Source organism: Pteronotus mesoamericanus, unplaced genomic scaffold (assembly GCF_021234165.1).
Source record: "Pteronotus mesoamericanus isolate MK-2021 breed Mesoamerican mustached bat unplaced genomic scaffold, CSHL_Meso_final scaffold_167, whole genome shotgun sequence".
Lineage (NCBI taxonomy): Eukaryota > Metazoa > Chordata > Mammalia > Chiroptera > Mormoopidae > Pteronotus > Pteronotus mesoamericanus.
The window spans coordinates 21,432,989-21,450,229 of record NW_026555308.1 but is presented as its reverse complement, the minus strand read 5'-3'; the positions used below and the strand labels follow the sequence as shown (position 1 = coordinate 21,450,229).

At 44.6% G+C, this 17,241-nt stretch overlaps 1 protein-coding gene across 3 annotated transcripts in view; it reads left to right on the top strand.

The window, feature by feature from the left end:
- HIP1 (huntingtin interacting protein 1) overlaps positions 1–17,241 on the top strand; it is a 159,920-nt gene that overhangs the window by 137,354 nt on the left and 5,325 nt on the right. For 2 of the 3 annotated variants that reach the window (XM_054589744.1, XM_054589745.1), the window contains exons 24-32: positions 792–850; positions 1,262–1,355; positions 2,490–2,590; positions 2,869–2,974; positions 3,743–3,866; positions 4,331–4,392; positions 6,565–6,673; positions 7,410–7,491; positions 7,855–11,596. In XM_054589744.1, coding sequence (XP_054445719.1) covers positions 792–850; positions 1,262–1,355; positions 2,490–2,590; positions 2,869–2,974; positions 3,743–3,866; positions 4,331–4,392; positions 6,565–6,673; positions 7,410–7,462 — 708 coding nt within the window. In that variant the 3' untranslated portion in view covers positions 7,463–7,491; positions 7,855–11,596. Of the gene's footprint in view, positions 1–791; positions 851–1,261; positions 1,356–2,489; positions 2,591–2,868; positions 2,975–3,742; positions 3,867–4,330; positions 4,393–6,564; positions 6,674–7,409; positions 7,492–7,854; positions 11,597–17,241 lie in introns of those variants that run through there. The other variant, XR_008530502.1, reaches the window with a different exon arrangement.

Genomic DNA, 17,241 nt, shown 5'->3' with positions numbered 1-17,241 from the left:
GACCACTTACGAACTGTACAACTTCCGATAAGTTACCTCAACCTTGCTAAGAGTCAGATTTCATTTTGCTATGATGTTGATAGTAAAAGTACCTAATTCAGAGGGGTGTTTTAAGAGTTAAATGAGATAATGCACATCTCGCAATGGCCCGTGTGGCTCGCTGGAATGTTGTCCCATAAACCAAAATGTTGCTGGTTTGGTTCCCAGTCAGGGCACACACGAGAAACAACTGATCGATGTTTCTCCCCACCACCACCATCTCCCTCTCTCAAATCAATAAGCATGTCCTCGGATGAGGATTAAAAAAGAGAAGAGACAATGCCCACCTCTCTCCATGCTAGGCACTCAGTAAATCAATGATAATGCTTGTCTCAGGGAAAAGCTGAGGGGGCACCTTTGGAAAGGTCACATATTGCTCCTGTGGTGAAAGACTCAAGCCACCTGCCTTGGTGTGAGTACCTGCTTCCTGGACCTGGTAGCAGCTGCCCCTCCTGACATGGTGCCATAGCTCTCAGAGTTCTGTGCATGTGAGCCTGGGTGCCAGAATGTCAGGAGAGCCGGCCTGCTGTAGATCCACTGAGTAGATCAGAAGTCTAAATTTTTTCCCAATTCTTGCAAGTATGTGGATGGGCCCAAAATTCTAGATTATCTAGAATTATTCTAGAGTCTAGAATATCTAGATATTCTAGATTCTAGATAGTCTAGATTTGGATATTGGGCCCAAAGTATAATAGGACACCAGTGGTTCTCAGTACCTGTGACATGTTAAGAACCTTGCTTCTTTTTAACAGGAGATGCTCAGCAAATCTCGAGCAGGAGACACGGGAGTCAAATTGGAAGTGAACGAAAGGTCAGTCTGAACAGCATGGTGGCACGTAGGTGACCAGGATCAGTCTTGCCTGGATTGGATTATACTAATTAGAGTAGAACATTGGCAGCCACAGGGAAAAGTTGAGTCTATGTAATTGTCAAAAAACAGTATTAATGATGGTGATAGTATCGCTGTTGTGTAATAGGGGAAAAGAAACCCCCAAGAATCCTCACTTAGCTATTCCTTACAAAGAAGATCCACGATCAGTCTCCTAACTTACCTGCTTTTCTTCAGGGCTTCACCCACAGAGCATTCCCTGCCTTATTTCCCTTTCCAATTTTGCCTGTGTTTAGGAGTGGAAAAAAAGAACAGTTTTCTTCATTGTTGGTCTCTGTCCTGTATCCCTCACCTCTTTTTATTTAATTACATTAATTAATTAATGTTTTGCAGGATTCTTGGATCTTGTACCAGTTTAATGCAAGCTATTCAGGTCCTGGTTGTAGCCTCGAAGGACCTCCAGAGAGAGATAGTGGAAAGCGGCCGGGTAAGCATGGCTGATGGCCCATGGACGGGGAGAGCAGAACAGGCGGTAATTGCAGATTCCCAGCTCACTGAGCGGCTGAGTCTACACGGTGTACTTGTCCACACTCAGTGAAATCTATATACGCAGTTGTCTCACCCTATGTGTCTTATCTGAGGGCACAACGGCCACCCGTTGGATGTCAGCAGACATCATGGGAAGAAGCTGGAACAGTGCCAGGTCCCCAGAGAGCAGCCAGCCACAGCTTCTGGCTGCAGGTTCATTGACCCAGAGAGATCACTGGAACCCGCTGTGGAAACCCAGTGTGCACTGCAAGCCTGGGCCCGCGCAGGAGGACATAGAGCTTTTGAAAACTAAGCAGATCAGAAGAACGAACCTGGCGCTAACTTTTCACAGTGGCCTCTGCTGTGTCCCTTTGCAACAGCAGCCAACTGGCAGCGATGCGCAGACTCTGCCTCGGTCTCGTGTCAACTTCAGCACTGTGACTTTCTCATCCCTTTGCTGGCATTATTGCCATCTCGTTTTTTCTGACATCCCTGATGCAGCTGCAACTCAAGAGACAAAGGTCCTGGGAAGGTTTATGAGCCTGAAAACAATCACATAAAGAACAAAACCATATGTGCTTTGGTAGTGCTTTTTATCAGTCTGAGAAGTGATGTTCTGGTCCCCAAAAGTAGAAAGAGACTGAGGAGGGAGTATCTGCAGATTCTCAGACTGTAAGATACTCTCAAAGCGTAAGGTCATTTTTAAAACCCAAGTAGAAATAGTTCTTAAAAAGTATTCACTGTATACTCTCCCCTTTTGGCAAATCATGGAGAGCAGCTAGACTCCTCTGAGATTTTTACTCATATTATATACATGTATATACACACACACACAATGTGGAAATGCAATAAAAATGCTATGAGTTTTGGAGTCAGAAGAGCCTAGGGTTTACTTCCATTTATTTCCTACATGACCTTGGGAAAAGTATATTTGCCTCTCAGGATGTTACTTTTCTCATCTGTAAAATGGGAATAATAATGCTTGCCTCTCCAAGTGGCTGTGAAAATATATATGAGGTTATATATATAAAAGCACCTGGCACATAGTAGGCACTCAATAAAAGGTACCTATTATTATTTCTCACTTCCCTAGGGCACAGCATCCCCTAAAGAGTTTTATGCCAAGAATTCTCGATGGACAGAAGGACTCATCTCAGCCTCCAAAGCTGTGGGCTGGGGAGCCACTGTGATGGTGTAAGTGTCTTTCGGTCCTAGTGCTCCTCACCCGCACCCCCACTCCATTGATCCAGCCCAGAGCATAACTAAGGGAAGAAAATACTGCCCCTAGAACCACTGTTAATGAAGTTTAAAAGAGAGCCTGGGTCACCTGGGGCAGCACAAGGCAAGGCAGGCAGGCAGGCGCTGCTCCCTGGCTGGCAGGGTGATGGGGTGGTCTAGAGGTGGGAACAGAAGGGGTTGCGGCTCTGGCTTCAATGGTGGCATAGTTCATCTTGTCCTTTCCTGACCGTCAGCGATGCAGCCGATCTGGTGGTACAAGGCAGAGGGAAGTTCGAGGAGCTGATGGTGTGTTCCCATGAAATCGCTGCTAGCACAGCCCAGCTTGTGGCTGCCTCCAAGGTAGGACCTGTATTCCTGGGATACTCTAAGGCCTGGCTACTAGGTTAGACATACTTGGACTAGGGAGCTGCCTCCAAGAACAGATGATTTACCCAGGGTCCCGGTGGGCTGGGTCCCAAATTAGTTCTGACTCGCAAGGGTCCCCTTCTACCTCCCCCTGAAAGCCTTTCATCTGTCAGTAACAAGCCCTTCTACCCAGCCCACCACATATTCTCCTCTTGGCTCGCCTCACTTTGTTACAAGTGGCCTTCGAGGGTCCCAATGGTGCCGACCTCTGATAAGCAATCACAGCACCCAGGAGCTCTCACATAAGGAATGGGTCGGAGCAGTCGGGTGCTTAGCTGGCCTGGCCCAGAGCTTCCACAGCCAGTGTCGGCCTCTCCTCGAGAGTCTCCAATTTGAACCATTGCCCCAACTAATCCTAATGCAAAGCTTGTCGCCAAAATTCTTCAGTGAGTTAAACAGTATCCTAGGGAGTGTTCTTTTATCATCCTTATTTATTTTTATCCCAAATTGGTTTTCACAACTGGAACACTTCATCAAAATACCTGATTAAGCTAGAGTTTGAGGCCATCAAGCAAATAAGCCAGGAATCATCTTTTATGTTAAAGATGTGCCAGGAGTTGCCCCACAGGCAACAATTTTTGAGAAGTTGATTGGTAACCACAGCGGATCACATATATTTGTCAAGAACCGTCAGTCCAATTCTGACTCAGTCCTTGCCACCACTCTATATCATGTGAACCTAAATATGCTTGGTTCTGGCAGGTGAAAGCTGATAAGGACAGCCCAAACCTGGCCCAGCTGCAGCAAGCCTCTCGCGGGGTGAACCAGGCCACGGCTGGAGTTGTGGCCTCAACCATTTCTGGCAAATCACAGATTGAGGAAACAGGTAGCCTTTCAGAAGCAATATTTTTTTTTTATCCATCCGACTTAGCTGCTCTTTATAGTCTCCATGATCCCAATTTACCACAGTTCTGTTTTTAAATTCTTTACTTTTCATCTTTTTGGATAAATACTTATTTTCTCATAAGAAGGGACACCACATAAGCATGCTGTTTATATCGCTATAGTGACACACCTTTAGGTAGATTTTCCATTTATCCATTTCTCTGAATTCAAAGAAGTGCATCTATAGGCTGGTTGTCTGGGGCAGGAGGAGGGGTGTTGAGGAATGGGAGTTCTGACTCTGGTCACCCTGTCACTGCGTCTTTCTTCCTCTCCATCCCTTGCACTGTGCATACACAAGTAAATGGCAAACCAAGCATTTCAGTAGACCACTGGCATGGGTCACCTCTCGAGCGAGAGTCAGCCTAGTGTATTATTTGACAAGAACTTCTCGTTTCCATCCTGCAGACAACATGGACTTCTCAAGCATGACGCTGACCCAGATCAAACGCCAGGAGATGGATTCCCAAGTAAGAACTCCATCTCTGAGTCTAGCCAGTTTTATGACTTATGATGTTGATCCCAAATATTATCCCCCTTGTAAGAAGCCAGTGAGAGAGATACTTGTGGGGAAATGAACTCAGGTGTACCTTTTAGCCCAAGAGTGAATGTAAATGATGCTGGAAGAAACAGTGGACGTGAAGAGGGGCAATTAGTAATGATCAGAACCTTAACTCTTGCCCACTAATCTTCAACTTGTGTCCCCAAACCTGACATCCTTGTTCTAGAATTATTGGTCATCAATTTTGGGGTAAAGTCGAGATTAAAACTATTAAAATCTATGAATGGGACACTCAGGAGGTATCTTTATGAAAAGTCATGTGGCCAAATTTCTGTGTATATACTGAAAAAACTGAGCTCAAGCCTGAGTCTTCTCTATCTACACTCTCTTGTTTACTAGTCTCAACTAGCCCCTCTTGACTTTAAATACCATCTGTATGCTGATAAATACCAAATTCTTCTCCCCAGCCTAGTTCTTCTCTTTGAGCTCTATATTTTTCCAACTGCTGACAATATCTCCATTTGATGCTCAATAAGCATCTCAAACTTAACATCCAAAACAGGTATTTTGGCTTCCCTCTTACCCAAATTTGTCCCTTCCCTAGTTTTCTCCATCTCAGTAAATGGCACCACCACCACCCACCTGGGTGCCAAGCCCCTAACCTAGGAGTCATCCTTGGTTCCTCTTTCCCTCACCCTCTACATCCAATGTACCAGAAAGTCTTATCAACTCAAAATTTCCAAATGACAGTCTTAATTAATCTTCCCACTATTTCCCATCTCCCTAACCTAGTCTAAGCTGCCATTGAGCTCTCTCCTGAGCTACTGCAAAAGCAACTGAACTATAACATATGTGAGTCAGTGTTTCACAGTCATCCTGTGGTGGGGCTGGCCCGGGTGGCCACGGGAGAGAGAACAGGAAAGAGTATTGCTGAGACAAGTTGGGCCATGAGTTGACAGGTGGTGGAACTAGGTAGAAGGCACATGGTGGGGTTCATTGTACCAATCTCCATCCTTCTGCATGTGTTTCACATTTCCAGTAATAAAAAGTTTAAAAACAAAAAAAGGAACCATCTAACTGGGTCTAGTTATTTCCACTTTTGCCCCTCCACAGTTTGCTCCTTCTCTACATAATTTAAAAACCTAAGTGACAACATGTTACTTCCCTGCTTTAAATCGTCCAATGGCTTCTCTTTGTACTTAGAGTACTATCCAAATTTTTAACCCTGGCCTGTATGGGCCTGGGTGAAATGATCCTTACCTGCCTCTTCAACCTCATCTCATGACCCTCTCCCACTCTCACATTTCAGTCAACCACGCAGGATTCTTTCTGTTCTCCTACATCTCAAGCTCATTCCTGCGTTAGGGTCTGCTTCCTCTACTGGAATATTATTCCCCAGTTCTCTGAATAGCTGATCTCTTACAGCCATTTAAGTTTCAGCTCCAAAGTTATTTCGTTTTCTGACCATCCTTAGTATTTATCCCTTCACCTTGTGTCATTTTCTTTATGATCTGACCTTTTCTTGTTTGTTAGTTTGTCTCTTTCCCCTACAAAGGAAGCAGGGACCTCGTCTGTATATGCACCACAATGTCATCAGCACCTACAGGGCCTGGGTTACGTGATGGGTGCTCAGCAAACTATTTCTTGAATTAATAAATAAAATAACTAAAATTAATCAGGAATAGGGACAGCCACAACCAGCCTCACCTGTAGTGAGATTGTGCCTGCATAGTAATAACTCCTAAGTTGCACGAACCCTTTAGAGATGTTTGAACCATCATATTTGGTTCCTGCCTGAACTTCCAGGAAAATGAGATTGAAGGGCTATGACTAGATATGCCAAACAGTAGGGTTGTTTTTAGATAGTGATTTATTAAAGGAACTTAAGATAGCCCTACTCTGTTTCAGGCATTCAGACTATAAAGCATCATTCATTTCTAGTAGAGGGTCCTGGTGAGAAGATAGATGAAATAGATGAATGAATGAGAGGGTTGAGAAATTAGAGCAGAGACAAGGTTGGAATTGAGAACTGGGTAAGCTATGGAATAATATGGAAGAAAACTGGAACATGGGGAAAAGGATTAAGTCAAAATAAGACAGTTCTCAGATTGCTGCTCAAAAGAAAACACTTTCTCCACAGGTTAGGGTTCTAGAGCTAGAAAATGAACTGCAGAAGGAGCGTCAAAAACTGGGAGAGCTTCGAAAAAAGCACTACGAGCTTGCTGGTGTTGCTGAGGGCTGGAAAGAAGGTAAGCCTCTCTGAGGACCTGCACTAGCCCACAGTGAAGGGGGTTGCTGTGTGGTGAGGGCTTTCCCCTTGAACATAACAGAGTGAGGAACTCATTGGTCAATGACTACCTACTTCTCTGTACTCGCAGAGCATGTTTCCAGTTATAAATAACCTATAAACCCAAAACTGGGATAAATTGTGAATTGAAAGCTTTTATTGTCACCTTCCAAGACCGTAACATTGACCAGTGGAGTGGTCACCCACCACCATCGCCCTCCAGGTTCAGTAAGCCTGGCTTACGCCCCAGGAGTTTCATGTCTGGCCAGCCTGGAGTTGGATAGGGAATGAATGAAGAGTCCTCAGTGAAGATGCAGCAAACAAGGGCAAGCGAATTACAAGGTTCTGACTGTCTAGAGCCAGCAATGGGCAGCAACAGCCAAAAGATAGGAAGGGTCAGGAGCCAGAAACGGCACAGAGTGAGTAATGTTCGGCCCACCAGCCCAGAGGCTGTTGCTCGGACTCTGAGTGCTGCTTTTCCGCTTGTCCAAAGTGACCAACCTGATCACAACCAAGGCTGCCAATTCTCGTAGGACTTGGCTGGCTCTCGTGTATCCCAGTCATTCCTGGACGCTTAGGGAAGAGGTGGCTGTGGTTATAATGTTCTTTAGAGCCCAGCGTGGTGGCAGTATTGGTTAACTGAACGTGTGCATGCATCATGGGCTATGCAACATGAATGGTTGTTACTGTGTTTTTAGGAACAGAAGCATCTCCACCTGCACTGCAAGAAGTGGTAGCCGAAAGAGAATAGAGCCGCACTGACACCCCACACGTCACAGTGTAAATCTTTGTTGCCCCTTTATGTGTGTTTTATTCCCCAGCCACAGACTAAACCCTTGGAGTCGCAGTGGCAGCCACACCACTCCCATTGTCTAGTGCTAAGGACCTGCATGGCCTTCCAAAGACTCCCTCCACAGGGACGCCCTTTGTGTTGGAACCCGTGATCTGTGTTCTTTCCCTGCCTCCCTGCTGTCCCGAGAGGACGGGAACAGGGCCACCCCCACAGAGAGAACCTCCCTCCCAGTCCTGCCTGCTGTTTTAGCCTTAAACAATCGGTGTCCTTGTCCACGGGGCTCTGGTCGCTGTGGTTGAGAGCCTGCGGAGGGAAGGTCTTACGCATTTTCTTTTCTGTTTTCTTCTCAGTCTTTTCAGTTTCATCACTTGCACAAACTTGTGAGCATCAGAGGGCTGGTGGATTCCAAACCAGGACACTACCCTGAGTCTGTGCACAGAGTCAGAAGGACAGGAGGAGTGTCCTGGCTGAGAATGCCAAGGCGATGCTCCCCCTCTTTTGGCAGTTCCATGGATTCCCACTTCTGCTATGGTGGTGGGTTGGGTTTTTGGTTTTCTTTTTTCAAGTTTCACTCACATAGCCAACTCTCCCAAAGGGAACACCTCTGAAGCTCTGAGCTCCCTGGAGCCCCTGACCACAGCAGTTAACAGCGATGGTGCTGCTCAGGCTCTACCTTGGTGCTCCCATCAGCCTCCATGCTGAGTGTCCTGCTGAGTGTGGGTCAGCCGAGGCCACTACCCAGGGTCGGGCGGAGCTGCTGAGCCACAGCTTTCCTCCAAAGGCAGAAGTGGAGGGAGTGCCTTTCCTTCCCAAAGCTGGAGCCCAGCTGAAAGCCTCTGCCCACCTAAACAAATGAAAGGGCCACCGAAAGAGGGGAACGAGGGGTGTGCATGGCCCAAGTCTTCAGGGGACGCTTTTCTTGGGAACTCCTTGTGACCAGGCTGGAGAACCTTGTCACATGCTTGAATGGAGCTGGTGAGAGTAGCCACACCTCTTCCTCCAGGATGAATTTTCCTTGGCATCTCCCTTCAGACCCAGGCAGGGCCCCAAGAGAGAGCTTGTGAGGGGTTTTCAATTCCTTCCTCCAAATGTCTGCCTGCCTTGGTATCCTCTTGAATCTGAAGAAGCTAGTTCCATGTTCTACCTAATGACAGACCCAGAAGATAAGTCAAACTTGCTCCCAGTAGGAAAGAACCCTGTGCTTGGCTTGGTTCCTTTAATATTTATTACTAACCTCCATTAAGCAGCAGCAGCGTACAAAAAGAAGCTTGGAGCAATCAGGATTTCAGGTGTGACTCTAACAACGCTTGTGTTGCTGCCCTATACATCAGTCTTGAAGAATCAGAAACAAGGCCAAGATGCCATCCCAATTTGTCACCGGTTTGGATCATGAAGCAAGCAAGGTTCCTCAGAGTATCTGAGGCAGGGAAAACAAAAAAAGGGGACCACTGGCTCTGTCCCCTTCCAGCCGCATGTCCTGGGCCTTCACCGCCCTGTGGACAGGATGAGGGCACATTAATATCCCCATAGAGACGGTCAGCCAGACAGCACTTCTCCACCTCCAGAGGGACCCCAGCATTCAAGTGACCTTTCGATCTTGGACAAACAATGTCTTCCTTATCTGTAGCAACTCATAGGTAGCAGCCAACAAGCACTTCCCAGGACCTGTCCCAAAGGAACATTGTTAATGTGGCTATGTGACAGGTTATGAGACTCCTGTTTGATCACTGTGAATCAACCCCCTCCTTCCTTCCTACATATCCCCCCAGACTCCGTCTCTGCATTTTCTAAGTAGGGCACTCAAAAAACTATCTCCCTTTAGCTCAGATTATGAGACTCGGATGTGTGATCTCCACACTAGGCTAAGGAGGGTTCAGCAGTAGAAACTGAGTGCTCCCGGGTTTAATGCTTCTTTGTGCTCAGCGTTTTCCCATCCAAAGCTCAGAAGGAGTGGTATATGGCATCCCTGGCCCACTTGTGCCAATTAAGCCAGTCAGTGTGTTCTCAGTGTGGATCAATATTTCCAAAGGTGGATGGTCCTCATTTCGAGAATCTTGTCCATTCACACAGTTGCGCTTCAGGTCACCAATGGGGGGAAAAAACTCTAGTATATTGGGCCAAATTAGGACTGAAAATCACTCTCTTAAAAAGAAGCCACAGTTTCAAAACCTTCATGGGCTTAGCCAGTAATAAAACCATTAAGAAAGCCCTTAAACAGGAGCACGGGCTCAATCAGTCTCTCATGAGGCAATACCTGTCATAATTACGTTCATCGCTGCTCAGATTAGAAGCTAGTCCATTTTCTAGCCAAAATCAAATTGTCCTATCTTGGCTCTTCTAAAATGAATGTGTGGTATACCTTGATGAAAACAAATCATATCCTAAGGCTAAAAATGAACCTCACAGCCTTTTAAATTAGTCACTGAGCATCATTAGTGACTGGAGTCTCATGGGTCAGTGTAAATGGGTCATGACAAGAGAGGACAGTGGCAAAAGAATGGCTCAGGATTGATAAGGTTGAAATGAAGCTGCATCTGTTATTTAATTTTGTAATATGGTGCTCTAATACCTCTAAAATAAGGATAGGTGTGTACATAATGAAGAAAAAAACAGAAAAGACCTGCTTTTGTGGTGTTATTTTATATCTGAACAAGGAATTCAAACTAAAATTGAGATTGGTCCCTAGGATCCCACCATTTGGAAGAACCAAATGTTTTCCAGGGCATCCTTTCCTGGAAGTGTTTGAGCTGTCAAATCAGACACCAGGTACCATGGGGTCACAGGTGCATGTTTTTCGGTCAGGGCCGTATGCTTTGGCCTCACGAATGAGGAGCTGGTTCTGAGCCTGCACCCAAGAAGTGCTCACTTAATACCATCTCCTTAGTCTAGTGCAGCGATTTTTCAACCGGTGTGCTGTAAGAATTTTTAAAACATGAAATACTTGACTATTTAGTCACGGGCACTGACCTCTTTTCCCTTAGATTGTCAAATTAAAAAATGACAGTAGCTGACCAGTGTGAATGCCCTCTTGAACCATACAGTTGCATCTTAATGGTCATGTTGCATAATGTTGAATTTTTTAATTCTCAGTACCAGAAATCCTTATATACAAGTATAGGCACCACACCTGATTCTTAAAGTCACTTTCGAGCAAAAAAAGGTAGGTAATTACTTTTTGGCGGGGGAAGAGGGGAAGTAAATCAATCAAAATTATACCTATTTTTTATCAGATGAGCAAGAAAGTATATTTTTCAGTGTGCCACAGAATTTTAGTAGTTTATATGCGCCAAGAGATGAAAAAGGTTGAAAATCGCTGCTCTAGAGGGGTCCTCTGGCTCCACATAACCTGGTCTTTAGTAACTGTAAAGTTCTTGCTACCTTCTACCACCTTTCCAAATCCCTGGAAATCCCTCTTGCCAACGAAAGCCTTCGATCTTGGCATCGGCCTTCCAACCAGGTCAGCTTTGCCCTCTGCCCACCACCCTCCGTCCTCCAGAGACCGCGCTGCCTGCAGTATCGAGCGCCACCACCACAGGCCTGCCGGCCATCAACACAGCAAAGTGGCGAGCTGTCTGCCGCTCACGTCCTTTGTCTCCCAGGTCCAGACCAAGTAAGGATCAGCAACCCACAGCGGTGGCCCAGCCCTTCACCCCAGGAGCCAAAGCTACATGAAACAATTGGTTAGATGCCGGGTTGGGTTCCATTCTGAGAATAGATCATTTCCAGACATGTCTTTTCAGGTGACCCTCAACTACCTCAGGTTTGAAGGCCCTAAATTAAGCTGATTATTCATAGGGACAAACCGAGGGGGTTCAGGTAAATGTTGGTGATAACACAATTGTCTCTAACTTTTAACTCTTTCACACTTAGGTTTGCAGGGATGGGTTTGGGTTTGTTTTTTCTGTTTTTAACCTTTTCCCCACTTTTCCATTAGAATAGTTCTTATGAATGAATTTCATTTTTCACTGAGTGCCTACCTTCCCAGGGCAGGTAGCCACTGGCTTTTATTCCCTTCCAACAATACTTTTATTATGGTATTAAGACCTTTCTTTGTACAAAACATTGCATCTGTGTTTTCAACTTTTCAAATAAATATTTCAACCTGGCAATGGAGAGTAGTGGTGATAACTGACCAAACAAAGCGGTTTTAAGGTCTGGGGTTCATTGAATCCAATTAAGCTCTTCATCCCTGGGAATATGTCCAAGGCACATTTTCTGAAGCATTGGGCTCCTATTGCATTTCCTTTGCTTGGTAGAGAAACTGTAGTTTGCACCATCCTCTGTACAGTCTGCTGTCCCTGAGAATGATCCAAGTGCCAAAGTGGTCAGTACTATAATTTATCTAGAAGACTGGGTCTCTGCATGAAACCTGGGATCTTAGGCTATGGATATGCCCTCCTCCACCTTTAAGATGTAAAAGTAAACTACTGCCTTAACATTGGATGGGATGAATTTTGCTCAGGGACAGAAGCTGCCAATCATGGGAAGACTCAGAGACAGCCAGTCACAGCTACCAGAGGATTTTTTGGAGGGATCTGGCAGGATTGTCTGCAACCTTATGCTTGCCAGTATGTGAAGCCGAGGAGACCTACAGGGACGAGCAGGGCGGGGCAGGAGGGGTGGCATGGGGAAGACCTGGGGTTGGTAATTGCCCAAATGATATATCGAGTGAGTAGCAAATGATGCAAGTAATTAGAAACCATAGAGTATAAGGTGGTCAAAGAACCTACGGGGGGAAACTGTTGAAATCACCCAGTAGGGAAGATGATCTGGATAAATACAGAAGATGGGGGACACTTGCCTATGCTCGGGCTTTTCTCCCTGTAGCAGAACGCAAAGGTGAACCTGCTGCATTTGAAACATCGCCAATAGACTGGACACTTCTTGGTTACAGCTGTCTTGCAGATCAAATGTGAATTTGGGAGTCCCAAAAGCTAGGCAGAAGACTGCCTTGAGCACACAGGGCCCCCGTGCTTTGAGTGTCTGGGGCGTGGGTCTGGCCTAGTGCCATCCAGACAGAGCCTTTCTCTCCTTCCGGATGTACTCCAGTTCTCGATGCCCCCTACACCTGCATGTGGCCTTGACCAGATGCCCCAAAGGCTCTGGTGCTTGTGTCTGAGTGGTCCTCCTGGGCTCCTGTGGCTTGCTCCCCGTTCTAGAAAGACAGCCTGGCTAGCTGATCACTGGCTATTACAAGGAATCCTGAAATCAGGCCACCAGAATGATGCATGCCATAAAAAGGGGGTTGGGGAGGGGGCCAAATTTATTTGGGGTCTAGTGCTGGCCCTGCCAAAGTAAAAGAGAATAAAGGGTTGTGATGGGTAAGCGGGAAGTTGGCCAAGATGAAATCTAGGCCGAGGGCACATATAAAATGCATACTACGCACTGTTGTGATTTAAAGCCAGTGAGTTTTAATCCTGCTCACCATGGTTGTCCTGTCTTAAACCCATTGCCCCAATGTACAGTGTAGGCCCTTAAACATTTTGGAGTGAATGCTCTTTTTACAATGCATTCTTAGTTCTACATGTATTTTATGCATCCATTCATTGTGCAGGCGCTGAAATTTTCAAAGAGGAAGGCTTTCCATTCCCTGTCCTCAAAAGTTACTCTCATGTATTCACTATTTGTTATCAAGTGTCTACTCTTATCAGGCACTGGAAACACAGTGGAGAGCAAAAATAGATATGGTTCCATAGTTCTAGAGCTTATAGGCTATTGAAGGAAACAATTAGGATAATCAATTAATCACAAAAACAAGTGTATAACTGACTGGACTAAGTGCAAGAAAGGAACATGATAGAGCGCTCTGAGCATATAAGGAGGGTCAGAGAAAACACTTGATAGTGGCAGCTGAACAAAGACTAAACACAGTGTGAAGAGGTGTTGACTAGGGTCTATCATGGGACACTACAGAGGCTTAAAGGCCAGTATAGTGGGAGCCCACGCAGGGTACTGCAAGGTGAGTCTGGGCAAAGAGGTGGGGGCAGCTCATGCAAATGTGGAAAACGATTGATGGGCTTTAGGCGAAGGGGTATCAAAATCATATTTGCATTTTGAAAAGACCATTCCAGTTGCAGTGTGGAAAACAGATGAGAGTGGAGCAAGAGTCGATGGGAAATCCAGTAAGGCTAAGAAGTTTTCATTTTGTTCCTTAGAGAGTAGCAAGCTATTGATGGGTCTTAGGTAGGCGGACAGGTCACCTCTCATCCTCACCTGTATTCACTACTCAGACTGGCCAACTGAAAAGACTTTTTTTATTTTTGGCAGGCTGACATATTTTTGTCACCCCACAAGACCTTCCCCACTCCCCCTCCGTTCCCCCTTTAACTTTGCCTTTCACCTCTTGCAGTCCATTAGGTCTGCATCAGGCCATTTCACAGGACACTCAGGCTCTGTAACCCTTCTTCCTCAATCAGTGTGCACCACGGTCCCTTTCTGAGCCAAAACTGAGCCTAAATGTGGCTGATAGCACAGCAGTACTGTTTCTAGAGAAAGTGTTAAGTTTCTAAGTTAAACCCCAAAGTCTTTGGAAGCATCCTGGACTGTCCTTCAAGACCTCTACTGAACTTTCCATATCTCCCAATTAATTACATGTTGTCCTTACACAACCAACATTCACAGTCAATTTTGAAAACTAAATTTTACTCAGTTTCTTTTAAAAAGACTAATATTACAACAGGTATGTCCTCTTCAATCATGCCAACTCAGCAAACACTGCTGAGTTCTTATTGTACACAAGAGACTGTGGGGAAGAAAAAAATAAGCAAGATATGCTCCCATCTTTAAGGATCTTCCAAGCTTAGGAGGAAGACAGACACATTAGAAAGTGAAGTATACACATGAAAGGAATGAAACACTTTCAAGAAATCTAGCAGTATTCAAAGGAAGGAGAGAACTCAGGCAATAACTTTAGGAAGCAGTGGTATCAAGGGAAGTGTTTTTAAGGAGAATGATGTAAGAATACTTCAAGGCTAAAAAGAAGTCAGAGGAAGTAGGAATTGAAGTATGATAGAAATGAGAGGTACACTGAAGCGAATTCCTTGAGATGCAAATTCATTCACTCCTCCCACAAACTCTTACTCAATGTTTACTGTGTTTAAGGCACAGGGATACAGTGCCAGGGACACTGCATCCTTCTAGTGTGTGTAGTCTGGTGGGGCAAATGACAGTGAAGACATGCAAGGCATGACCCATAGAGTGTGGGAAAAAAGAGGACATGGAAGGGAACTATTCAAGGAGGTCAAGGGCAAGCTTCCATGAGATAATGACATTTAGGCTAAAACCTGAAGAATAAGTAAACGTTAGTAGAGAGAAGAGTGAGGTAAAGGATATACAGTCATGCCTTGGCACACTCATTGCTCATCGGCTTCAGAACTCATCAGCTCCAGAACTCGTCAAACCCCCTTGACTCTTGCTCGGGACTTGTTGCACTTGCTAGAACTTGTATGAGTCACGACACTGCCCCACAAGAGAAGATGTGTCATCACTTGGTACTCGTTGGTTTTGGCACTCATCATAAACTCCAGAACGAATTAACGATAATTCCTTAGTAGTACTAAGGTACTACTATACTTTAGGCAATGTTAATAGCGAGGAGAGTTTGGCACATGGATAGATGGTAGTAGCCCCAATCAGTTATGGGTGACTGATTTAAGAGCCAAATTGTGGAAGGCCTTGAATGCCATCTGAAGGATTTGCGGCTTTATGCTCGGGATTTTAAGCAGGTGTGTGATATGACACCAGCTATCACCTCTATCTAAATAGCTTCAGTGGCCTCCTAAATCTTACACCTAAGCCAGCTGTGCCCTCTGCCACGCCATTCTCAGTTTTCAGCTAGCATAATTGTTCCCAAAGTTACATCTGTTCTTGTCACCCTCCCTCCCTTCCAATGACTAGAAAGATATGTTTCAATGGAAAATTAGAGTATAGACTTACAGATATTAAATTCTAGTCCTCTTCATCATCTTTAAGGTTTTATTATCTACCTATAAACTGAACTGGATCCTGAATTTCTCTAGTCCCCTTCAATATCTGACTACAACTCTCCAAACTAACATTTCCAATTTTTCTCCCACTCTTCTGATTTGAAATCACTGAAAACTAAAACTGCCCTTTTCCCAAAGCACGTCAAATTGAAGCTGGATGACTTGGTTATAAACTTCAGAGACATCATCTCAATAGGTCATTTATAGACAACCTTCTTGGCCTTTCTGAGTGGGACACTCAGAAAGTGTGCCAGAACACCTGATGACATCAACAAGCGATGCTGACACTGAAAACTAGGGAAATCTGTCAAATTGCCACTGCCTGTCCTCACTCCATCTAACATCTAGAAATCTCAACTGCCCTCTGAACTCAGAAACTGAATTTTTAGTTTGTTCTAACCATTAGCCTTTATTTTTCTTTTGTCTCCATAAAAATGCTTATTAAATGCCTGATTGCTCACACCTAATTATAGAAGCCTAATTTTGTTGGGAGCTCACCTGCAAAACTTCCTCCTGAAATGAGATACAACTGTTTTACTGGATAGACCTATTTCCTGGCCTAAGAGACTGGATCAGTGGGTTATGAGACAATCTACCAATTCAGTTTCTGAATTATGAAAATTTGGGGGGAAATTTCAGACAAGTGATACAGAGTCCAGGACATACTACCATAAAATATGGTGCTCTGGCATACTGAATATTTTATGGTGAAGGAATTCGAGAAACAACATGTACTGGAAGGACTCTCTGATCTTCCCCTAAGCAGATCATACAGCTCTCATGTGAGAAGTACACTCCCCAGAGGAAGGGAACCTCTTTATCTCCTAGTCAGAGGGATGCCAAGAGGAATCTGAACAAACGGGCCTTCCTTGCTGTTTCCCTCAGTTTACTACATTCAGCTCACACCCTTTTTTTACTAGCATTTTTCCTACAACTCTCCACTTTTCATCTAACCTGGCATAAAAATTACTCAGGTTTAACTGCTTCTTTGGGTCATTTCCTTATGAAGATTCCCATGTCACACAAAACTTATGTTAAATTAGTGTGCTTTTCTCTTGTTAATCTGTTTTGTTGTTGTTTTGTTACAGGGTATACCCAGCTGAGAACTTAGAAGGGTAGAGGGAAAATACTTTTTTTATCCTCTACACTTCTTTTCATTGAAAAGTATTTGGGAAAAAAGTATGAAAGATATGACAAAATGACAATACTTGTTTTTTTCTGAGTGGTGGATTATTTGATAATTGTGTTATTTTCACACTTTTCTATATTTCACATTTTCATTTAAAAGATGTTTACAAAAATACAGATGCAAAATATATGTAGGTGAGGTAATTTACTAAAATTAGAGTGGGGTACAGTGGAAAGCCTGTGGCAGACTATAGGAAGTCTAGAGGACATGTTGTAGTTAATTTGACAGCAAGGTCACAAGAATGGGTAAAATAATTTCCAATCTGCAATAGGAGCACAATGCATTTGTGGAGGAGTGATAGCACAATTCTCTGCTTTTTGATAGCAATGTTTGGGATCTCTGCAGCCGAACTGGAGAAAACACACCGCCTGTTTTAGCAAGGGATGGAAACTTGCAAAAAGGGCAAAGTTAAAAATCACTGAGGTGAGAAATAAAATGATTGGTCGTAATACCCAATCGAAGCCCAGAGAGCTTCTGGTTAGAGCAAAAGAGCTTTACAGGACCTACTGAGGATGAAAAGTATATTCAAAATAGACCTGGAGGAATGTAAAGCGGTGGTCCCC